Raw genomic sequence first — 25,279 nt, 5'->3', positions numbered from 1 at the left:
TGAAATATTTCATCCTCCTCAGCTTCCACTCCGTTAGTGCAGGTGTGCCTTCATTCCTTACAATCCTACATGTCCTTCTGTATATAGCATATAAATGTCAACATTTTCAATCTCGCATGGCCTTCTCCAATTGCATCAGCTTGGCTTATTTGCTAGTACCTATGATTTGAAAGTTTCCATTTTGGTATTTAAGAATTTAATACAGACTATGGCTCTTACTACAATGTCAAAGTAGTAAGATATGGTCAGAGGTATCAACTTCATGTGGATCATTAAACTAAGTCTTCATTTGCCTTTTTCTGATGTGGAGGAAGTACATAATTGAATACTGTGACTTCATTGCAGCTACTAAATTTGAAAGTATAATGAATTGGGCAACAATTTGAAAATATGGCAATAACTTATCCATCAACTTGATGTCTGCATGATCTGCCACTAGTATGGGCATATTCATTTTATTGAAGTAGATCTTCTGCTGTCCTGTGATTGGCTGTTTGCACCTTGCTGTTTCTTCCAGACATCAGTGTGTAGCATAGAGACTCAGCATAAGTGGCCAGCCATGGTGACAGAATGATTTTAATATTGTCTTAAACTTCATGAACATTCAAAATCATCCATGACCTGTATAAAAAATTTGAAATAATGTTTTAAAAACTTGTTTTTTTTAACTTCAGAGACTTAAAAAGTACAGACATAAGAATTTAAAAGCAATTTAAAAATATAATCCAACTTAAATAGAAACACTTTTTTTTCCCCAGCAGCTAACTCCTCTTATTCATTTTAGTTAGATCATAGTACTTGGTGTAGGCTCAATGGGGTATATTCCCTAGCCTGAGAGCTGGCAAGTTTGAAGAAGTTGTCATTTGCACAGGTGGACTCCGTGAAACATTCACCAGTCAGGGTAGGTGTCTTGGGCCTTACCTTCTTTTGAGCAGAAGGTTGAATTTCAGGCCTCTGCTCAGGATTAAATGGAAAATAAGCCCCATTATTTTTCAGCAACCTCTACTATATTCTTTATTTATATCCTCACAAAGTCAAAGTTATCCAAAATTTGTCACCCCCACTGTTTCATTCATTCATCACTTATACTTGCTCTTCACCAATGTACTGAATTCAAAATCCTCATCCTTTCTTTATAAAACTGTCATTCCATGAATCAGTGAAATCATCAGTGTTTTATCCTCTCCAATAATTCTATAGGCTCCCAAATGGAACATTGCTCACTTCCAGTAATGTGTATAATTTCAAGCATACAATACTGATGATATTTGGTTACCTACATATAAGGAAGTGCAAGTGGAGGGTGTTATAGATTAATTTTCAGCACTTAATAAAGATTGGACTATGTCAGATGGAAGTCTTTTCAACTGTTTGTAGACAGGGATTTATGGAAAGCTATGATTGGTATGCTAACAATGCATAATAGGGCAAAAAAAGATTTTGTAATAATGTAACAACAGAAGTTGGTAAATGTAGCACTGTTTAACAAATAACATTTCAAAGTTGTTCACGACAGCAAAATTAGTTGAAAACTGAACAAAAAGAACGGGAATAGAGCAGTGAGGTTGTGTTGAGTCACACAGAAGGAGGATGAGGAATAATATCCTACTGCAGTCATAAAACATGCTGTTGACAACGTAGAAACTGGTTGAAGGGTTCCACAATGCTTTTATGGCCTCAGCCTTGTTGGCTTTGGTTTGAGTCAGGACATAATGGTTTCAAGCTTCATATAACAGATCTGAACGCATAATTGGTACAGTCATCTCTGCAGCATTGAGGAAATATTGCACACTCAAAGATGCTGTTGTTAGAGAAGGTATTCAGAATGAATATCATTTGTTGTCTCCATCGGATATAAAACTTGGCATGGAACTATTCCAAGAAGAGCAGGGATGATGCGGTATCCTGTCCAACATTGATTTTTTTTTCAGCACCTAAAACAGATGATCCAATCACTTATTTCTTTGCTACCTCTGCAAGCTTGCTGTGCACAAATGAGCTGTCCCACATTACAATAAGTATTTCAGAATGAACCATAATTATGATGGTTCAATTTTTCCTTCAGAGTGAAATATTGGCAGTAGCGAGATGGAGATGCAGAAATCCATGGCTTCAAGATGTATGAGGTGAAAATGGTAGAACAATGTAAGGGAGTCAGGGAAGATTGCCTGCAGTTGTTCTCCATAACATTTAAGATAATGAAAGAATTAGATAGGAAATGGGAGATAAAATATTATTTTGGGTGATTGAGCTCAATCTGGTGGTGCATGACCAGGCAAGTTATCTGCCACTTGTGCTGTATTTGCAACCCTCTGTGTTAAGGGTGGGGTAACTGTTGGGATGGGTGATCAGTGATGGTGAGCATCTAGAACAGAACAAAACCGCTTAAGGCAAAGGTAAAAGTTAGAGGCTTGGCTTCTTCGAGAGTGGAATGTAATTTATTTGGTATATTTTGCCATATATAATTTGTGTTGTATTTCACCAAGAATATGTGATGTTGAAACTGAATGCAGAAAAATATCTTTTCTCATCAGTATTTTTGAAAAGCTTTTATGAATGGGTCAAGATCAATATAGGTGGAATGGCTGAGTACTTCAGATTTCTGCAGCTTGATGACAGACTGTTTGGAAAGGGAGGTGGGGAGCAAGAGACAGATGACAAACCAAAATCCAAAAATAGGTTTTATGTAAGGTGTTGTCAGACTATAAAGATGTTCAAAAGAGGCAAGAATTATGAAATCAGTAATTGGCTTATTATTGTTGCATGTACCGAGATACAGTGAAAAGTTTTGTTTTGAATGCCATCCAGGCAGATCATTCCAAACATAAGCACATCGAGCTAGTACAAAAGGAAAATCAATAACAGAATAAATAATATGGTATTATAGTTACAGAGAAAATGCGTGCAGGTAGAGAAATAAAGTGTAATGGCCATGAATGAGGTAGGTTAAGAGATCAAGAGTTCTTCTTTTTCGTACAAGAGGTCTGTTCAAGATTCATATAACAGCAAGATAGAAGTTGTCCTCGAGTCTAGTGGTATGTGTTCTCAAGCTTTTGTATCTTCTGCCCGGCGGAAGTGGGGAGAAGAGAGAATTACTATGTTGGCTGCTTTCCCGACGTGGCAGGAAGTGTAGACAGAGTGAGTGGCTGGTTTTTGTGATAGACTGGGCTCTGGTCACAACTCTCTGCAATTTCTTGCAGTCTTGGGCAGAGCAGTTGCCATACCAAGCTGTGATACATCCAGATCGGATACTTTCTGTGGTGCATCTGTAAAAATTGGCGAGGTTCATTGGGGACATGACAAATTTCTTTAGCCATCTGAGGAAGTAGAGGTGCTGGTGTGCTTTCTTGGCCATAGCGTCTATGTGGCTGGACCAGGACAAGTTGTTGATGATATTTACACCTAAGAACTTGAAGTTCTCAATCATCTCCACTTCAGCACCGATTGATACAGACAGGGAGTGTACTCCACTCCACTTCCTGAAGCCAATAACTAGCTCAATTTTTTTGCTGACATTGAGGGAAAGGTTGTTGTCTTGACACCATGCCACTAGGCTCTCTATCTCCTTCCTGTACTCTGTCTTGTCGTTGTTTTTGATCCAGTCCACTACGGTGGTGTCATCTGCAAACTTGTAGATGGGAGTTAGAGCAGAATCTGGCCAAGCATGTGGCCGTATTCTGAGTATATAGGGAGGGGCTGAGGACGCAGCCTTGTAGGGCACCAGTATGAGGATAATCATGGCAAAGGTGTTGCTGCCTATCCTTGCAGATCGTGATCTTTTGGTCAGCAAGCCAAGGATCCAGTTACAGAGAGAGGTGCTGAGTCCTAGGAACCACAGGAGGTCAAGAAGATTAGATCAACAGTGCACATTAGCATCCACAAATTCCTATTTCTCCCCCCAAAAAAATCAGTTTGAGTGCAAATTAAGAGTACAAGTACAAGAATATTTCTTCCTGTAAGATATTTCCAGTTTTTGTATGTAATGTGAAAATATTTGAAATAGTTTGGAAACATTTGCACTTAGCTAGTTAAGGGAAAGGTTTGTACTGTGATAATTTTACTTTAATACTTGTGCATTGTGAATATTTTTTGCTACATTTAACGGTTTAAATATAGCTGTACCTGAACACCACACTCAAACTGTGTGTTAAAGCTGAATAATTTTGTGTTTGTAAAAATCCTGTTTATTGTTCTCTTTCCTGTGCAGCGAGTATTTACCATTTCAGAGAAGGTTGTTGCAGGTAACCTTGTACAATACCACTGGCAGAAAACGTTGGGTAACTACATAGCTGTCACTGGGTAAGCTATTTACCTATTACTACAATCAATTTATTAGACTATCTGAATGCTCATATTATCAACTGGGTGTTACAGCATTACTATTATATATACCTAGTGACATAGTCGCCATATTGTGTTCTAATGAATTTTCTGCCTCAGTTCTGCTCAAAGGGTGGTTTTATTCTGAGCAATATGATTGATGTTAATATTCTAATTTTACTGGGTAGATGTTTAGTACAAGCACCACAAATAATATTTTTAATAAAGTATGAGGTTGTTAACATGTTTATGGATTTTACAGTAACTATAAACTGCTGTACTTTTCAATTCATATTCAAGAAAACACTCCAAACTGCATTTCAACTGAAACAATAGCAGAGATTGACACTATCAAACTAGCAAGAGTGGTCTGGAGGACATGTTCATACAGTGTATTTAGGATAATTTCTTAAGACAATACATTGTGGAACCAACCAGAAAACTGGCTATTTTAGGTCTGGTTCATGTGTAACAGATAAGATTAATTAATGTTCACGTTATAAAAGATCCTCTGAGGAATTGTGATCATAACATGGTAGAATTTCATATTTAGTTTGAGAATGAGAAACTTGGATCTAAGTATTTTGAATTTAAATAAAGCCAAGTACATGGCTATGAAGGTAGAGTTAGCTAAAGTGGACTGGGGAAATAGGTTAAAACGTAGGATGGTAAATGGTAATGGCAGTTATGTAAGGAGATATTTCATAATTCTCAACAAAGATATATTTTATTAAGAAGTAAATAAGTTCCTAAAATACTGGAGGATGACATTTCTAGAATAAACAAAGATCTCAAAGAAATGAGCATTAGTATAAAACATGTATTGGAGAAATTAATGGGACTGAAAGCTGATAAATCCACAGTACCTGATGACATGTTTCCTAGGGATTTGAAGGGCATGCTGTGGAGTTTATGGATGCAAAATCTTCCAAAATGTCTGAAGACTTTCAAAAAAGTGCCATGTGGTCACTATTAAACAAAACTAGAATGCACAATATTAGGTGTAATTTATTAGCATGGATTGACAATTGGTTAACAGGCAAAAAAAAAGATAATGAAATAAAGGGATTATTTTTGGGTTGGGAGGTTACAACCAGTGGGGCACTTTACTCCAGTTATACAAATCCCTGGTGAGACTGCATCTGGAACTTTATAGGTCTGGTTTCCCAACCAAAGAAGAGATGCTTGCAGCAGAGGGACTGCAGTGAAGGTTTACCAGATTGATTCCTGGAATGGTGGATTTGTCATATGAGGAAAAATTAAGCAGGCTAGGCCTATATTGTCTTGGGTTTAGAAGAATCAGAGGTAATCTCTTGAAACATACAGAATTTTTACAAGACTTGACAGTGTAGGTGCAAAGATGTTTCTTCAGGCTATGATGTCTAAACCAGGAGTCACAGTCAGGACAGAGATAAGAAGAAATTCCTTCATCCAAAGGTTGGTGCATCTTTGGAATTCACTTTCTAAGAGAACTGTGGAGGCTCAGTCATTGAGTATATTCAAGATGGAAGTTGGTAGATTTTTAGATATTAAGGGAATCAAGGGATATGGGGTTAGTGCAAGGAAGTGGCCGTGATTTAATTGAATGTCAAAGCGAGTACATGGGGTCAAATGGGCTATACTGCTTTTATTTCTTATGCTCTTGTGATTTATCTGTGGCTAAAAGTTAAGCATCATATCAAATTGGAAGAAAGGGCATGTAATGTTGCATAGGCTAGTGATTGGTCAGAAGATATTAACATTTTAGAATGCAGCTAAGGATGACAAAATGAGGGATAAAATAGATTATGAACATAAGCCTATTAGAACTATAAAAACAAAACAGTAAGAACCTGTACAAGCGTATAAAAGGGAAGAAACTGGCTGTGGTAAATGTTGGTCCTTCAGAAGTAGAAACTGATGAATTAATAATGGGAAATAAGAAATAACAGAGACTTTAAACACACATATGGTATCTACCTGCAGGATAGAAGGCACTTAAACCATCCCTGTAAAATCTCCATGAGCAAAATGTTGATGTTTAACCTTGCTATTATTTCTAAAACCAGCAGTCAACCATTCAAGACAGAGATGAGAAGAAATTCCTTCACCTAGCAGTTAGTGAATCTTTGGAAAATCACTACCCCATGAGGAGTGTGGTGGCTCATTCACAAAATGGGTGGGAAACCAAGCTGTGAACTTAGAACAATCACTATCACTGGAGAAAATGTACAAAGCAAAACTAATAGGTCTGAAGAGTGAAGTGTTTGCTAGTCTGCAGAGAGCTGGATGCATTGGTTGTGATCTTCCAACACTCTCTGGATTCTGTCAAGGTCCCAGTGATTGGATAACTGCAAGTGTAATACACCTATTATGAAAGGAGGGAAACGGAAAGAAGGAAACTAATGATCAATTAGCCTAACATGAGTCATTGGGAAAATGGTGGAAGCCATAACTGAAGAGGTAGTTGCAGAATATTTAAAATGCTTAAATCAGTCAAGCAGAGTTTACGGAAGAGGAATAGCCTTTGACAACTGTATTAAGTTCTTTGAGGATGGAATCAATAGGTGGATAAAGGAGAAGTAGCAGATATGGTGTAATTGGATTTCTAGAAGGGATTCAATGAGTTGCCACTTAAAAGGTAAGAGCTCATGGTGTTGGAGGTGATAACAAATATAAGACAGTCACCATAAATGGATTATTTTCAGGTTGGCAAGCTGTGACTAGTGGGGTGCCAAAGGGATCAGTGCTGGGGCCTCTGTAATCTGTGTGTTAATAACTTGGATGAAAGGATCGAGTGTACAGTAGCCACATTTGCTAATGATACAAAGATTGGTGGGAAACCAAGTTATGAGGAGGGCACGGGTTCTGCAGAAGGATACAGATAAGTCAAATGAGTGGGAGAAAAATTGCTAGGTGGAGTGTAATGTGGGGAAATGTGAGGTTATCCACTTGATAGAAAGAATAGAAAAGTAAAGTATTGGTTAAATAGGGAGAGATTATGGAAAACTCTGGTACAAGGGATGACTATGTTCTCCTAAATGACACGCAGAAATTAAGCATGAAGATACAGTAAATATTTAGGTCTTGCAAAGGGAGTGGACTATAAAAGTAAGGAGGACATACGTAAGTGACTGCAGATGTTGTAACCTGGAGCAAATAAAGTAAAAGTAAAGAAGCATTGCTACAACTATACAAAACATTATTTGTCTAAATCAGAAATAGTGTATGCCTGCTGCATGTTTTCCTGCAATCAGTAACAACTTGCAAGCTTATGTGAAGATAGCTGGTCACTTTGTTGTGCCTTTATTTGAAACCAAGGAGTGGTATCAAAAAAAAATTGCCAGTCTGGAGAAAGCCGTTATCCCAAGGATTTTTTCTTTGCAGATTTCCCACATCTTGAAAGTATTTTTGGCATTTAGTATTTTCTTACAGATATGCTGTTTAAATGAAAGCGAAGACCTGATTAGAAAATGTATACTACCCACATTTTATGATGACGGTGATGATTATTCCCACAATTAAGTTGGTTTGATGGTAATAGAAACACTGTAGAATGGATTTAACTGCACTTTGCCAGTACATGGCTGACCTAGTTATTTAATCTTTGAGGAGCTTGCACATATTATTGTTTTAAAACTTACTGTAGACTTGTTGGTTTGTCTCAGGTCTGACCACACAGTGAAGATCTTCGATCGACATGGGCACAAAAGGAATGAAATTAATCTTCCAGGGTATGAAGAAAAATCATAGTATTTTGAATGGCTGCTTATAAAGACAATATACCTCAGACTGATTAAAATTATTGCAATTATTTTCCAACTTACTCTTTGATTACTCAGATGAGAATTTTTCAAGATGTTTTTACAATTCAGTTTAACTGCATATTCATCATTAATCTTCACCAGTAAATAAAATGTAACATTTTAGAAACAGAAATCTTTAACAATTACATCTAGGCAAAGAAAAATAAATTCTAAGGTTAAGTTAAACTTGAATATAAATTTATTTTTTTCCCTCTGGGTCACCTAGAATTTGTGTTTCTATGGATTGGGATAAAGATGGAGATGCCTTGGCTGTAATTGCTGACAAATCAAATACCATCTACCTATGGGATGCAAACACACACAGAACATCACAGTTGGACAGTGGTATGAGGTGAGTTGACCAATGCTGAAGTTAGTTTTGTTCTTTTTTTTGTAATGTCTTCACTTTTAGAAAGTTACATTGATCAAAACGTGTTCTTTTTAAGTATTTTACCCATAAATGGGCTTTCTGGACCACCTGGAGAATAATCAAAGTATCCAAGATTACTAAAATTCTCCAATAATATTACTTGTATTCCAGTGGAAAGTTACAGACTTTGCACCACAGCAATGACTACTCAGCCTAATATATCTACACATTTCTTTCAAAAAGTTGTCCAGTTGTTCCAGTTCCCTGCTGTTTCTATATTTATTCTTTTCTCTTTGACGGCAGTTATTGAATCTGTACCTACCCACTTTCTGTGTCAAAACAAAGTCAAATCCTGAACTCTCAAAGCTTTTCCTTGTGTCATCTTTAGTTTGTTTGCCAGTCATTTTAATCTGTACCCTCAGGTTGTGATTTCTTCATCCATTGGAAATAACTTTTTCTTTGCACTCTTCATGAAAGATATTGGAAGCACGTTCAAAAATAACTTTAATCAAGTAGATTACTGAAAAAGAGAAATTTGAGCTCAGCAGGAAGAGTGGGGGAGTATGTGTTATTGAATAGCTCTTTCATAAAGCTATCAGTGGCACCGTGGGTTGAACGGCTTCCTTCTGTGTTGTATAATTCTATTACAATAATGCATAATGGCAACAATGGATATACCCAAAATAGTAAAGCTCATGCTTGAGAAAGTGTTATTATCACATCATGGCTTGAGCATCGTGCTCAGTTCCAATGTCCAAAGACAAAAGACATTGGTGTGTTGTATGCAATGCAGAAAAGAGCCTTGCAGGAGATCCCAAATTATTCCTAATTATTAGATACAAAATTGGGTAAAAGCTATCTTAGTATGATGTTAGTTGAGGGATTAATGGACTCCGAACATAGAACAGTACAGCACACGAACAGGCCCTTCAGCCCACCAGGTCTATGCCAACCATGATGCCAATCTAACTAATCCAATCTGCCTGCACATGGTCTTACATCCCTCTATTCCCTGCCTGTCCATGTGTTTGTCTAAGTGCCTCTTACATGTTGCTAGCGTATTTGCTTCTACCACTTTCCCTGGCAGCACGTTCCAGACACCTGCCAATCTCTGTGTGGGAGGAAAAAAAACTTGCCTCTCAAATCTTTAAACTTTCTCCCTCTCAACTTTAAGTCTATATTCTCTGACTATCTTCAGTTTTCTATGCTTGTCATAATTTCATGCAAGTCTATCACATCATCCCTCAGCCTCTGATGCTGCTATGAAAACAATTCTAATTTGTCCAATCTCTCCTTATAGCTAATACTCTCCAATCCAGGCAACATCCTGGTTAACCTCTTCTGCACCCTCTACAAAGGCTCCCCATCCTTCCTTTATTGTGATGACTAGAACTGCACACAATACTCAAAATGTGACGACTAAAGTTTTATACAGTTGCAGCATGGTTTCCCAACATTCATACTCAGTGCTCCAACTGATGAAAGCAAGCATGCTGTATGTCTTCTTTACCCCCTATCCACCTGTGTCGCTATTTTCAGGAAGCTATGGACTTGCACCCCAAGATCCCTCTGTACATCAATACTCCTAAGAGTCCTGGCATTTTGGGAGTTCAAATGTAATTTCTCTTGCATTTGAACTCCCAAAATAAACACCTCACACTTGTCCAGATTAAACTCAATCTGTCATTTCTCTGCCCAAATTTCCAACTGATTATATCCTGCTGAATCCTTTGTCAACTTTCCTCACCATCCACAATTCCACCAATTTTCATGTCATCTGCAAACTTTATTAATTTTCATCCGGATCTTTTATATATATCACAAACAAAAGTGGTCCCAGCATTGATCCATGTGGAACACCACTGGTCACAAACGTCCAATCAGAGAAACACCCCTCCACCGTTACCCTCTGTCTTCTATAACCAAGCTGAAATTATATCCAACTTACTAACTCCCCGTGGATCCCATATAATTTAATCATCTGAACCCTGAATATCTGGTTGAGCATCCCGCACTCATTGATTAGTCCTGTGGAATATTTTACTTCAACTGGAAAGTACAAAGAAAGCTTTGATTTAACATGATAGTCAAAAGGCAGCATCTATAATGATGCAATTCTCCCTTAATACTGCTCCAAAACATCATCCTGGATTCCTGGCCCTGGAGTAAGCTTGAACATGTAATCTTCTAACTAATATGAAAGCACTAGCAGAGAGCTAGGACAGACTGTAGTTCCATAGAGAATCAGCACCTAGCTGCAGTATGTGTGCCAATGGATTCTGGACTTTTGTGCTTACTCTGACCTCACTCTGTGCCCATGGACTCACCATTGAGTCTGGGGAATTCTGTAAAATGTGCTTTTAAATACATGTATTGTTTTTAATTTTTATATATATATTTTTTTTCCACTGTTTCCAAATGTCTCTGAAACAGTGGGAAGGACTTCTGACAGCACAAGTTGTCAAGGCATTCAATGAGCCAGGCCTCAGGCTGTACGGCCTGATGCCTGTTTACTGCTCATGCCCCACTCTGCTTTTGCAGAATGACTGCAAGGGTGAGGCCTTTGTTTTTGGGATTTAGTATGGTTATTGTAAAGCAGGGATAGCTCCAGCATGATCTGGCCTATTGAAGGTGAAGGTTTGAGTGTGGGGGGTTGGAGGGAAAGAAAGGGGGGAGATTTTTTAATTGAATTCAAAACAATATGATAAGTTGCATATAATATCCAACAGGAAATTAAGACCAAATAAATAAAAACGAACTTGAACATCATTAATATTGTTGATATAATCTGTCGGTCAATTGAATCAGTTGCAGGATGTTCTCTTTTAAAAGATAAATCAGCTAATTGGTATTTCAAAAGGTAGTTAATGTAGCATAACTTCAATTTAGGTATAAGAATAAATGAGGTTGAATTAGATTTGTTAACTATGGATTAGGGGCTGCTTCATTATGAGTTGAATGGACTGCATTACAGATTCTTTATGTATTATTTTTGTTAATTGTATTTTAAGTTCCAATGGTGTTTATATATTGGAGGTAGACTTCTGGTAGTCTTTTTTTTGTTAGTGGTTTGGATGAGTAATATTTACCCAGATCTAGTAGATCTATCTGGATGATAACCTTACAATTTAACTTCTCTCCTCTACATAAAGTTATTGCAAACTCTGTGCCAATTCTTTCCATGTGAAGCAGGATTTACTGTGATTATTCCCCTTTACTTCACCTTTAGTCTATTTATTATTCTTAGTTATGATCTATCTTTGCAGAGACCAGATGTCATTTCTGCTGTGGTCAAAAGCAGGATCACAACTTGCTGTTGGAACAACCAAAGGAAATCTGCTTGTTTATAACTTGCAGACTTCCCGTAAAGTCCCGGTCCTCGGTGAGTACAATGTGACCTACGTTGAATCCATAACATTTATGTACTATGTCTTTTGAAAATTTACAGAGTGATTTAGCTTGTTATTCTGAAGCTGATTTATATTTCTTATTTGTTTAATATCAAATTCCAGAGTAACATTTACATTTACACCCCTTAACCTGGAATTTCCTGTCATATATGGTTGGATGATGTCTCTCGTGGATGGAGAATAAGTTTGTACAGAACTGGATTTCAGCCAATGTTCTAAATTAAGAGGGGAAAAGCAAAAATACTGTAGATGCTGGAAATCTGAAGGAAAATCTCTCAAAGGTCACATAGCATTTGTGCAGAGAAAATCAGAGTTAATGTTTCAGGTCAATAAAGTTGCTCAAACACAGAGTAGGAATGTAGGAGTAGTCAGTGTAAGAGTGGGATGGAGAATTACTGTGATAACTCTCACTCTGACCTCTCCATCTTTCACCTCTTACACGGATCCAATGAAGCCCATCCTAAGCTTGAGGAACAGAATCACATCTTCTGACCACGCAGACAACAGCATTTAAGACTCGCCATTGACCTTTCCTGTTTGTATCAGAATGTGCCAGTTATGACGAAAGGTCATCTAACTCTAATGTTAATTCAGTTTTTCTCTCATGGAAGAATTGAGTGAGAGAATGGATTTACTGTGAATGGAGATGTGGGTGGGTTGATGGTGATAGTAGTAGAACATAGAGAGTATCAGAGTGGTGAGGGTGGCAGAGTAAGGATTGCTGAAATGTGCAAAGTGTCATAAAGAGGAAATGAAAACAAAATGCTGGAAAATATCAGCAAGTCAGATAGCATCTGTGGAAGAGAAACAGATTTAAAATTTCAGGTCAGAAAGAGGAGTTTGAGTTAGATGGATGTTGGGCAGGAACACAGTTTGTGTTGGGCAGATGATGGAATTTTTGGTTGAACAATGATGGAAGCTGGGGTTGGGTAGGTGGATGAAAACTTTGAGCAGAAAACCAGGAGGGTTGGATTGAGCAAATGATTGTGGGGACATTTAGGCTGCTAGACATTAGGGAGGATGGTTTGCATTGATCAAAAGCATGGGGATTTGAGCAGTAAAAGGAAAGGTTTGGAAGGGAATAAATAAAAGGTCAGGTGTTGTATCATCTGTGATTATATGGGAAAGTGCTCTGAGTAGAAGATTGGTTGATGAAGGATCCTTGACCTGAAATGTTGACCCTGAAGAAGCTTGATCTGCTGAGTGCTAACAGCATTTTCTGTTTTTGATAAGTTTTGTATACCATTTGACATTGCCATGCATGCTAGTTCCCTCTGTGCTTCACGTGCACAGACGTGTCAGCAACAGTTTTGTTTCCTGCACTTTGTTCTAAAAATTTAGACTTCCTTGATCTATAGTTTCATATGTATTTTCTCTCTCAGGAAAGCACACAAAACGTATCACTTGTGGTTGCTGGAGTTCCCAGAACCTGCTGGCATTGGGTAGTGAAGATAAGGCAATAACTGTTAGCAATCAAGAGGGAGATACCATTAGGCAGGTAAAAGAGAGAACACATTACAGTTTCGTTTTGCCAATTGCTGTTCAGACTTTATGTTAAAACAAGTGACTGATTTGAAATATGTTAACTTTGATATTAAAATATTGTAGTGGCTAGCTACACACTACAAAATGAAGACACAGAGTCGCTGGTTTCGAAATCAGAGGTCGAATGCCGACCGGGGCGCGGTGCGCCTTTAATAGCCGAAAACTTCCCGCGCTGACATCACGCGCGGGTCACCTGACCTTCCCGCGCGCGGGCTTTCCCAGCCCAACGCTGGGGAAGAAGGAGGGCCCCGCGCCATCTTGGATTGGGGCCTCTGACGACGTCGCGATGTCGGGAGCCGGTTCGATGCCAGTGCGGTGAGTCGCTACATAACCCCCCCCCCCCCCCCAGAACCGGCAATACCATCGCGAAAACCAGAATTAAATAAACTATGACTTGGGTGGCCTGCCCCTGCGCCGCGCTCGCTGTACCAGCATGAGTTGGTCCGAGTCTAAATGAGCCGGCTTCAGCCGGTCAACTGCGAACACCTCCTCGCGCCCCCCAATGTCCAGCACGAATGTAGATCCATTGTTCCTGACGACCCGGAATGGCCCTTCGTACGGCCGTTGCAGCAGTGATCGGTGCGCGCCCCTCCTGACGAAGACAAACTTACAGTCTTGGAGGGAAGTCGGCATACGGGTCAGGACCTGTCCGTGTCACGAGGTGGGAATCGGGGCCAGGCTTCCAAGCCACTCGAGCACTGCAGCAGGTCCTTCCTCTGGCCCCCGAGGGGCTGGTAGGAACTTGCCCGGGACAACTAAGGGCATTCCGAAGACCATCTCCGCGGACGAGGCATGCAGGTCCTCTTTTGGCACGGTGCGGATCCCCAGCAGGACCCAGGGGAGTTCGTCTACCCAGTTGGGCCCCTTAAGGCAGGCCATAAGTGCTGACTTCAGGTGGCAATGGAACCTCTCCACCAGCCCATTGGATTGCAGGTGATAGGCGGTGGTGAGGTGGATCCGGGAACCCCACAAGTCGGTGATGGCAGACCACAGGCCGGAGGTGAATTGAATTCCCCTGTCTGAAGTGATATGTGCCGGAACACTGAAACGGGCCACCCAAGCTGACAAAAGGGCCCGTGCGCAGGACTGGGCAGAGCTATCTGCGAGGGCAATGGCTTCAGGCCAGCGGGTAAAACGGTCGACAATCGTGAGGAGGTACCGTGCTCCTCGGGAGACTGGAAGGGGGCCAACCAGGTCGACATGGATATGGTCGAACCTCCGGTGGGTAGGCTGAAAATCCTGCAGGGGGGCCTTGACGTGCTGCTGTACTTTCAAGGTCTGGCAGTGAGTGCAGGACCGGGCCCATTTGGAAACCTGTTTACGCAGGCCATGCCAGACGAACTTGTCTGACACCATCCAGACAGTAGTCCGGATGGATGGGTGTGCAAGGCCGTGGATGGCATCAAACACCCGTCTGCGCCAGGCAGCTGGGACGATGGGGCGGGGTCTATCTGTGGAGCTATTGCAGAGCAGGTTGTGCTCACCGGGGCCTACCAGAAGGTCTTGCAGTTGCAGGCCCGAGACTGTGGTGTGACAGCTGGGCATCTCCATGTCCGTTCGTTGTGCCTCTGCTAAGGCACCGAAATCCACCCCCTGGGACAAAACCTGGATGGTGGGCCGTGACAGTGCATCCGCGACCACGTTCTCTGTCCCCGACAGATGGCGGATGTCAGTGATGAACTCTGAGATGTACGACAGGTGCCACTGTTGCCGTGCTGACCAGGGATCTGAGACCTTGTTGAAGGCGAAGGTCAACGGCTTGTGGTCGGTGAAAGCTATAAACGACCTGCCCTCCAAGAAGTAACAGAAGTGTCTGATGGCCAGGTACAACGCCAACAGCTCGCGGTCGAAGGCGCTATATTTGAGCTCTGGTGGTCGAAGGTGCCTGCTGAAGAATGCCAGCGGTTGCTAACGCCCTTTGATAAGCTGTTCTAGTACGCCTCCGACCGCTGTGCTGGAGGCATTGACCGTGAGGGCAGTCAGGAAGTCCGTGCGAGGATGCACCAACATGACCGCGTCCGCCAAGGCCTGCTTGGTTTCAACGAACACAGTGTGAGCCTCTTCCGACCAAACAATGTCCTTGCTTCTGCCTGACAGGAGAGCGAACAACAGGTGCATGATGCGGGCCGCAGATGGTATGAACCGGTGATAAAAGTTTACCATACCGAAGAATTCCTGCAGGCCCTTGATGGAGGTGGGTCTGGCGAAATGGCGGATGGCGTCGACCTTCGCAGGCAGGGGCGTGGCGCCGTGTTTGTTGATCCGATGACCCAGGAAATCGATTGTCTCCAGCCCGAATTGGCATTTGGCTGGGTGACGATCAGGCCAAAATCCCTCTGGCGAGAAAAGAGTTGGTGGAGGTGCATGAAATGTTTCTGGCGGCTGTTGCTGGCGATCACGATGTCGTCGAGGTATATGAAGGCGAAGTCAAGGTCACGCCCGACCGTGTCCATGAGTCATTGGAAGGACTGAGCAGTGTTCTTGAGACCAAAGGGCATCCGGACGAATTCAAAGAGGCCGAAAGGTGCGATCAGCACCGTCTTCGGAATGTCTGGATGCACCGGGATCTGGTGATACCCGCGGATGAGGTTGACCTTGGAAAAAATGGACCGCCCATGTAGGTTGGCAGCAAAGTCCTGAATGTGCGGCACGGGGTACCGGTCCGGGGTAGTAATGTCGTTGAGGCGTCGGTAATCACCACAGGGCCGCCAGCCTCCGGCTGCCTTGGGGACCATGTGTAGTGGAGAGGCCCATGGGCTGTCCGACCTGCGGATGATCCCCAGCTCCTCCATTTTTTTGAATTCCTCCTTCACGAGGCGGAGCTTGTCTGGGGGTAGCTGCCGGGCGCGGGCGTGGAGGGGAGGGCCCTGGGTGGGGATGTGATGCTGAACACCGTGTTTGGGCAAGGTGGTGGAGAACTGGGGCATTAGTACGGACGGGAACTCTGCCAGGACCCTGGCAAACTCGTTGGTCGATGTGGTGACGGAGTCGAGGTGTGGGGCCGGCAGCTTGGCCTCACCCAACGAGAATGTTTGGAAGGTCCTGGCATGTACCAAACGCTTACCCCGCAGGTCAACCAGCAGACTGTTGGCACGAGGAAGTCTGCCCCAAGGAGTCGTTGCGTGACGGCGGCCAGGATGAACCTCCAAGTAAAGTTGCAGGTGCCAAACTGGAGGTGTACCAACCAGGTGCCAAAGGTCCAAATGGCGCTGCCCTTGGCGGCTCTGAGGACGGGTCCTGGTGTGCAGTTGTGAGTCTCGCGGCCATTGGGAGGCACGATGCTGACTTTGGCTCCGGTGTCCACTAGGAACCGACGTTCGGAACACCTGTCCCACACATGCAAGAGGCTATCCGAGTGGCCAGCCGCCGTAGCCATCAGCAGCGGCTGGCTCTGGCTTTTCCCGGAAACCTGCATGGTGGCCGGCATCTGCGGGCGTCAGTGCCCCACCGCTGGTGGTAGAAACACCATTGGTTGGTCGGTGTCTCAGACCTGGTGGCGGGTGGGGAGCGTTCGATCGCCGGGTCTGGCCTGCTGGGCCGCTGGGTACGTGGCATGGCAACGTGCTCGACAGACGCCCCCCTCTCCTTTTTCGCCCGCCAAAGGACATCCACCCGGGCGGCCACCTTCCGGGGTTCGCTGAAATCGGCATCCGCCAGGAGCAGGTGAATGTCGTTGGGTAACTGCTCCAGGAAGATCTGCTCAAACAGCAGGCAGGGTTTATGCCCTTCTGCCAGGGCCAACATCTCATTCATGAGCACGGAGGGGGGTCTGTCGCCCAACCCATCAAGGTGGAGTAGGCGGGAGGCTCATTAGCGTCGGGAAAGGCTGAAAGTCTCGAGAAGGAGGGTCTTGAACTTATCGTACTTCTCCTCCTCCGGGGGCGCCTGGATGAAATCCTCGACCTGGGCAGCGGTGTCTTGGTCGAGGGCGCCCACCACGTAATAGTACTTGGTGTCGTCCCTGGTGATCTGGCAAACCTGGAACTGGGCCTCGGCCTGGTCAAACCGGACACTGGGCTAGAGGGTCCAGAAGGTGGGCAGTTTAAGGGCTACTGCCTGTACCTCTTGCTGTGCAGGCATCATGGGTCCAAAAACGTTTGGGCCCGTCGGGGTCACCAATGTAGCGGCTAGCTACACACTACGAAATGAAGACACAGAGTCGCTGGTTTCGAAATCAGAGGTCGAATGCCAACCGGGGCGCGGTGCACCTTTAATAGCCGAAAACTTCCCGCACTACAGTTCCCACGCTGACGTCACACGCGTGTCACCTGACCTTCCCGCACGCGGGCTTTCCCAGCCCAACGCTGGGGAAGAAGGAGGGCCCCGCGCCATCTTGGATCGGGGCCTCCGACGACGTCATGATGTCGGGAGCCGGTTCGATGCCAGTGCGGTGAGTCGCTACAATATCACGTCTGCAGAATTTTTGAATGAAATTTATCTAACAGGAGTTATAAGATAATAACTAGAGACTATATATGGTATAAATTACAGTGTGACTTAAAATGATCTGAACAAGTTATGAACTTTTAGGAGATCCAAATTAGACATAATTGGATTATTTCTCTGAAAATTCAGGAGTCAGTCTAATCCAATGTTTTCCATTTACTGAACTCTTTAAGAGTTGCTGATGACTATCTCCAAAACTATAAGGTATTCCTTTAGCTATGTAATCCTCAAAATTGCTAACCAAATCAAGAAACTTGCATACTCCTAGCCCCAAATTATATTACACAAGGCAAAACCCTCTTCACAAAAGTCAATTTTTGAAATGTGTGAAATTTTACAACTCAGTAAGTGCTACTTGCTCTGTTGGATCATTTTGAACATAATTAGTAACATAATGAATCCTGTTGCCCAGGCAACCATCATTTCAAGTGAAGACTACCACAGTTCACTGAGTGCTGTGTGCAATCCTAAGCTGAAACCTTGTCTTTTCCACCTTTTCTGTCAATGTATTTGAAGATAAATCTATTATCTTCTATGGATTTCTTCATATTTAGTTCTGTTTCTGTTTTTTTTCAATTTTGTTCTAAGTGTATTCCATTGTGCTTATCCTGCATCATTTTTGTTTCAACAGACCACAGTGAGAGCAGAGCCAAGTGACGTTCAGTTCTCAGTGATGAAGACTGATGAACGGGCATCAATAGGAGAAAGCACGGTGTGTTCCAAGGAAAATCTAATGTTATCGTATTAAATGGATTATCCACCTAGAAAGGCTGTGCCTTTGGAAGGAAGATGCATTGAGACTGCTCAGAGTTATTTTACTTAGTGAGGCCAAAATTCACTGAGCCCTTGTTTACTATTGACTGTGTAATGAGGTTGGAATTTTGGTCTCCAATGTGGTATGATATCAGTTCCCTCCCAAGTGCTTGGCGTGGGGTTGTCAACAGAAGAAAGATGAGAGTTTGCACCAGTTGCAGAAGGCCGTCACTGTCTGTCCCACGAAGCCCCAAGAGGATCAGGGTAACATCTGGATAGTCGATCTAGGAATGTAATGTTTTTCCCAAAGACAAGCACACCCTTGGAAGAGACTCACTATGATTCTATAACAACTTTTCTTGTGATTTTAAACTTGTTTTAAGTTTTCCTTGCTACACTGATAACAATTACCATCTGGAAAACAGTTCATTTGATACCACTTTTATCAAAAACTTTCATATATTGTCTCTTCAGGCAAAAGAACACACTACATGGATAAAAAAGACAGAATTGATGGAATTTATGACACCTGTCTATATTCCAGTTTTAATTCTGCACCCCCCAGCCCAGTAATTTCAGAATCGTGATTGTTAATGGGTTCTTCTGAAGAGCTTTGTTATTTTGCTTATTTTCATGGGTCTCAATGGTATTGGCTCAACTTATGTAAGTCATGCCAACAGGCAATGGCAAAAACCCTATTTCTAGACCCTTGCCACTATAATCGGAGGAACAGTAAAATTATCTTCTGCTCACAACTTGGTTTGTTTTATTTCCCAAATGCTCCTCTTTGAGCAGTCATGGCCCAGGTTTCTCAGGAGTCAATGGACATGTTGCATTTCTTCAAGATGGATTTTGCAGAGACAGTGTTGGGAGTATTTTTCTACAAACTTGCAGTGCCTGTAGTATGTAGTTCATGTTTCAGAAACACAGATAGGCAGGGATCACTGCAGTTCTGCACACTGAGTTTTGTTCCGCTTCTGAGGTATTGATCTTCAAATACCCCTTTCATCAACAAAGCAGTACATTTGTAAAGGTAATGTGGATTTAATTTGTCACCTTTCTGGTCTTTTTATCAGGTCAGTGTTGTTGTGGGCAAGAAAACACTCTTTCTGTTTAATTTGGGTGATCCTGATAACCCTATTGAATTGGCATTCCAGCAACGCTATGGCAGCATTATATCTTACAAATGGTGAGTTTATGTTAATTAAACGAATAGAAATAGAAAGGGAGAGACAATGCATAATAATCACTTTTGCATTGCCACAGATTTGGTGGTACTATTTGAAGTCTGTAGAGCCCTCATCTGTGCCTGGCCAACCTTCTTGAGGACATAAAGCTTGCTAAATAATTTTAACATTTTGTGCTTTTCTTGTTAGTCTGGTTATCTACGCTATCATGCTGGCAATAAATATGTGGTACCCTTTTCTAAATTAATCATAAAATTACAGTAAAATTACAGCTTCTTCCCCTCTGCCATCAGATATCTGAATGGTCCATGAACACTACTTTGTTATTCCTTTTCGTTTTGGCACTATTTATTTATTTATTTGGTGATTTATAGTAATTTCATGTCTCTGCACTCTACTGTGGCCGCAAAACAATAAACTTCACGATATATGTCAGTGATAATAAACCTGATTCTGATTTTTCCCTTTTCTCTCAAATTTGTTTAAAAATAGTGACACAAGATGGAACACAATTCACAGTCTTTTAGCAGAACCTTTTGAGTATAATGCATTACAAGTGCAAACCACTTGCAAAATGTTGATATATTTTCTATTTATACTTATTCTTTCCTTATTTTATTTTTTGAATGGCTATTTTTTTTTCCTTTTTGTAATACTGCAACTACCTTGTGTTTCAGGTATGGAGATGGGTATATCATGATTGGCTTTTCTCAAGGTTACTTTGTAGTAATTTCAACACACATTCGTGAGATTGGCCAAGAACTATTCCAAGCCCATAATCACAAAGACAGTTTGACAAGTATTGCCATATCTCAATCCCTGAACAAAGCTGCTTCCTGTGGAGACAACTGGTATGTTAACTTACTATTTCAACCTTTTTATAGCAGATAATCTAACCATGGCCACATGGCACACATATAATGTTAAAAATGCTTTATCACCAAGGAAACCAAGATATATGAATATCTTGATACAATTGAAAGATGCAGTTTTGAAGTATATAAAATAGGAATGAATTATTTCCAGGTGATTGGTACAGCTGCAATTAAATCTCTCAAGTATTTGAGCCTACACTGTGCTACAACACATGCCTAGAAAATCATTAGCATCCACAAGGCTTTTTAACTTGATATTGCACAACATTCAAATAAGTTATAATTTATAAGCCCATCACTTAAAAATGCATTAGTTACTGAAGACCTTAAGACTACTGCAAGGCTTTTTCTTTGCATGTTATACCATTGTAGAGCATACAAAAGAAATCTGGTAAGTCTAAGGTGAGAATAGGGACAGCTGGCAAATTGGAAGTGGTGTAAGAGCAAAGGTCAGCTGCCAGCATTCAGTAATAATAGGTTATATGATCACTGGATGGGTGCAGGCTCATTACTTAGTTGAGACTCAATCACCAATCCAGGACAGGGTAGATCAGGAGGAGTGGGTTAATGAGTTAGCAGGAGGGGGTTCATAGAGTCTAGGACTGATTGTCAGGTTGAATGGAGGTTAGTGACTCAGTGATAGTTAGTGGCCAGGTTAGGATATTGGGGCCAAGAGATTGATACCCAGAGGAAATTCAGCAAGATTCGTGAGCTCTGAGCAAGTTGTGGGGATTGTAATGGGGCACCAAATGAGAGTGGATAAATAAATATATGGGAAGTACCTGATATAAATATATGGGAAGATCCAGCACAAAGCTGGATCAGTTGAGGAAGTGCCACTATAAATTGCACCACTGCCAAGATAGCAACACCATAAATCACGTTGGGCTGAGGCTACTCAATAGCAGGTGTGCTTCAGAAGGATATGGACAGATTTCTCCTTGCATCATTCCAAATAAGCACTGCGAGGAGAATGATATCGTTACATATTACAGAAAATTAATCATCACCGCAAATGGCCAATCAAACTTCTGGAGTGGTGTAATTTGGCATGGAAGCCACTGTAATTGTATTCCACTATGGAAGAATTTTATGTGCATAACGCTGAAAAGACCAGTGCTACTTGGTTGAATTTCTAGGCTATGGTTCTGAGTGGTTTTTCAATATTTCCCTTGCCTTTTGCTTATTATCAGCCTAAAAGTGTGTTTATCTAAATATATATATATATAATGTGTGTGTGTGTGTGTGTGTGTGTATGTGGATATATATACATACACACATATATACCCAAATGCCAAGGGATTTTACTTTTAAAGAAATTCTGATGTTTATGGTTGTGGCAATCTTCACACAATATATGATGATACTTAATGGAACATAGAGTCATAGAGCAATACAGCATGGCTACAGGCCCTTCAGCCCAACTATTCCATGCTGACTACAGTGCCCGCACAGCTTAGTCCCAATTTCCTGCGTTCGGCCCATATCCCTCCAAGCCCCACTCCTCCATGTACCTATCCAAGTGCTTCTTAAATGACACTATTGTACCTGCCTTAATCAACTTCATCTATTTGCCTTTGTACAAAACATTTTAAATGTAGAAATGCAATATAGCAAATAATCTTCATCAATCTCAAACAAATTTAGGAATATAACTGTTCAAATTCAATTTCTTTAGTCTCTGTATGTCACTGTCGGGGTTTAAAAGTAACAAACATTTATCTCAATGTAAATAAAGTAACATTTAATGTAATTAGCTCAGTGATATGACCAGAGGCATTTAACAGATTAGAAAAAGATTCCACTGACTGTAAAACCTTTCTTACCAAAGACAATATCTGGAAGAATCCTGGACAGATCAGAATTCAGTAGTGAAATTGGCCCAAAACCCAATAGAATGCAGATCTTAAAGGAAACAAAAGAGTTATTTTCTACAATATTTCTCTTCCAGAAGTACATCTGCTACCACATGGCAAATCCCTTGCTGTTTATGGAAGATCTTAAGTTTTGTAAGAGCATTTTAGTCTGATGTTCTCAGATACCCCTTGTGAAATAGCTAGCGGTAACCATCCTGCAAGCTTCTCAGAGCAGTTCTATTCCTTTTCTTAAGCTGACTGATTCCATAAGTGTCTGACATTAGGAAACCTATCTTGTCTGCTGTGATTTTTTTTCTTTGTCCTAATACACACCCCTAGGGTTTGGCTAATGAAAGATATCCTCACGCTACTGAGGGTTACAACTCTCAGTGGTGGATATCTGAATGTCATTGAGATAAAATAGTGCTTGCAATTCAAAATGGAGGAAGATTATAAATTGGCACTTGGCCAGAGATTACTATCTTATGTCTTGTGATATTCCCATTGCTTTGGAGTAGCTTCAATGTCTAAAGCCAAGTCTTTGATAACTTTTATCTTGAGACCAAAGTCTAAATTTCTGAATTTAGAATACTGTTTCTTTTAATAGGTGTCTCTTCTGATAAAATAATGCTAATATATTTTCTTGCCAGCATTAAGATCCATGATCTGTCAGAAATGAAAGAAATGTATGCTATTATAAACCTGGATGATGAAACGAAAGGTAATACTGAAAAAATTGTTTGATAAACCTTTGCATTATAATGGTATCAGCACTGAGTTAGTTTTGGAATACTTTAGGGCATTTTGAGATTCTGAAGGCAGTATATAAATGCAAGTTATTTTCCTTTGCTTGAAAAAAATAACTCTAAGGTTAATGTATATTGCATAGTCAGCGGCAGAGAATCATACCCATGTCAGGCTGTTGTTCAACTGGACTAAAAGAGTGCTTCTAATTTTGACCACAAGAAGCTGACTGGCAAGGATAAACAGAGGCATACAGGTGTGGTTGATGGGCAGGGAGAGGAGACAGGAATAGCAGTAATACAAAGCTAAATGGAAGAGGAGCCAAGAAAAGACATACACAGATGTGGCATGCAGCTGATGTAGATGCACTGGCAGCTTCTAATGATTCTGTTACTTGTCACTGACACAACCTGTAAGTGATCAACAATAAGCTTATGTAAGAGTCTCAACCCTAGAATTGGGGTTTATGATATTCAGGATTAAATTCTCTAAGCAAAACAATAAAATAAATTTTAAATCAATGATCTGATAGGGAGAAGAATCAAGTATGGGGCAGTTGGAACATTAGAGATATGTTAGGGTGTCAAGTCTTTTGCTGAATCACAGTACTTCAACAATAGGTACACAAGTACAGCTTTGTACACTCCTTCATTGAATAATAGTGTAATCAGAAACATGATTAACAGCTCATAAACACTGACTTAATAATGGGGCATAGTTTGAATGGCATAACAAAAAAGGAACACCAAAAAACGGGTATAGGGCATATTCACTGAAATGGATTGGTAATTGAATGGCTATATTTACATTTGGAAAATTAATAAAATCAGCAAACCTGTTTTGGATTAGCATTTACCCATTATATTTATCACTGAGATTAATTAAGTTACTAACAATATAATGTATCATATTTTAACATCAAACTTTCAGGTCTGGATCAACTATCTTGGACAGATGATGGACAGTTGCTTGCTGTATCTACACAGCGTGGAACGCTACATGTTTTCCTTACAAAACTTCCAATTCTTGGAGATACTTGTGGAACCCGCATTGCCTTCTTGACCTCTCTGCTGGAAGTCACAGTGGCCAATCATGTAGAGGGAGTATGTGCATTTATAAAATTATTTTGAAATTTAGTTTTTAGATCAGTAAGAAAGTTATGAAACTGATTATTTACTCTTTGCAAATGTACTTCATTTATAATATCAAAGTTGCAACAGTTGATGCTAATCGTTTCTTACACTCTCATTACTTCACAAAAGAAAACTTTGAACTAGATGAATTCAGTTGAAAAAAGTGTCAGGCTCTTGCATGTGATTTTATTACTGATTCAGGACAATTTGTTAAGTGTTTGATTGAAGTGTTATAGATCAAACCATTAAATGTATCAATTTGCTTAACATTATTAAAAATCATAATGTCTGCTTTATTACATTATTGACCTGGATCATGCTAATGGCAACTAGTGGTTCTGTATGGGAATGCTATCTAGCTATGGTGCACATGTTATTGCTTTCTGTGCTTGCAGCATGGACACATAAGGTGCATCTCAACTTGTGCTCTGCCTTACATTCCCCATTGAGTCCAGGAATATTCTATAATGTACTGAGCTGAGAGCTGGGTACACTTTGTATCCAGCCCATCACATTTATAATCATTTAAATGTGTTTACCAACATTCACTAAAAAGGTAAAGGCTTGTTTGAATTAAAATTAAGGTTTTTAATTATTTTATGTAAGTTGAATGAATGTAAGTAAGTTTCTCCATTATGAATGTTTTTATTATTTGTTAAAATGCTGTTTCTAAATGTCTTTGAACATCAGAGACATTTAAAAATAGTGGAAGAGGTCTTCTAACAATATGAACCGTCAGGAAGACCATTTGAGGGTCCATGGTGGTGCCTTAGTTTCTGCTGCCTGTGGTCTACTCGCCACTCATGGAATGCTCTGGCCCATTTAATAACTACAGCAACAAAGTGAGCAGGATAT

General features: G+C 41.0%; 1 protein-coding gene across 4 annotated transcripts in view; it reads left to right on the top strand.

Moving 5' to 3' along the window:
- wdr19 (WD repeat domain 19) overlaps positions 1 to 25,279 on the top strand; it is an 89,141-nt gene that overhangs the window by 1,201 nt on the left and 62,661 nt on the right. For all 4 annotated transcript variants that reach the window (XM_052032482.1, XM_052032489.1, XM_052032475.1 and 1 more), the window contains exons 2-11: positions 4,208 to 4,299; positions 7,968 to 8,033; positions 8,332 to 8,457; positions 11,742 to 11,857; positions 13,268 to 13,383; positions 18,508 to 18,588; positions 19,706 to 19,818; positions 20,494 to 20,667; positions 23,198 to 23,268; positions 24,222 to 24,394. In XM_052032482.1, coding sequence (XP_051888442.1) covers positions 4,208 to 4,299; positions 7,968 to 8,033; positions 8,332 to 8,457; positions 11,742 to 11,857; positions 13,268 to 13,383; positions 18,508 to 18,588; positions 19,706 to 19,818; positions 20,494 to 20,667; positions 23,198 to 23,268; positions 24,222 to 24,394 — 1,128 coding nt within the window. The remainder of the gene's footprint in view (positions 1 to 4,207; positions 4,300 to 7,967; positions 8,034 to 8,331; positions 8,458 to 11,741; positions 11,858 to 13,267; positions 13,384 to 18,507; positions 18,589 to 19,705; positions 19,819 to 20,493; positions 20,668 to 23,197; positions 23,269 to 24,221; positions 24,395 to 25,279) is intronic.

The sequence above is a fragment of the Pristis pectinata genome, chromosome 2 (assembly GCF_009764475.1).
Source record: "Pristis pectinata isolate sPriPec2 chromosome 2, sPriPec2.1.pri, whole genome shotgun sequence".
Lineage (NCBI taxonomy): Eukaryota > Metazoa > Chordata > Chondrichthyes > Rhinopristiformes > Pristidae > Pristis > Pristis pectinata.
This window is presented reverse-complemented; position numbering and strand designations above follow the sequence as displayed.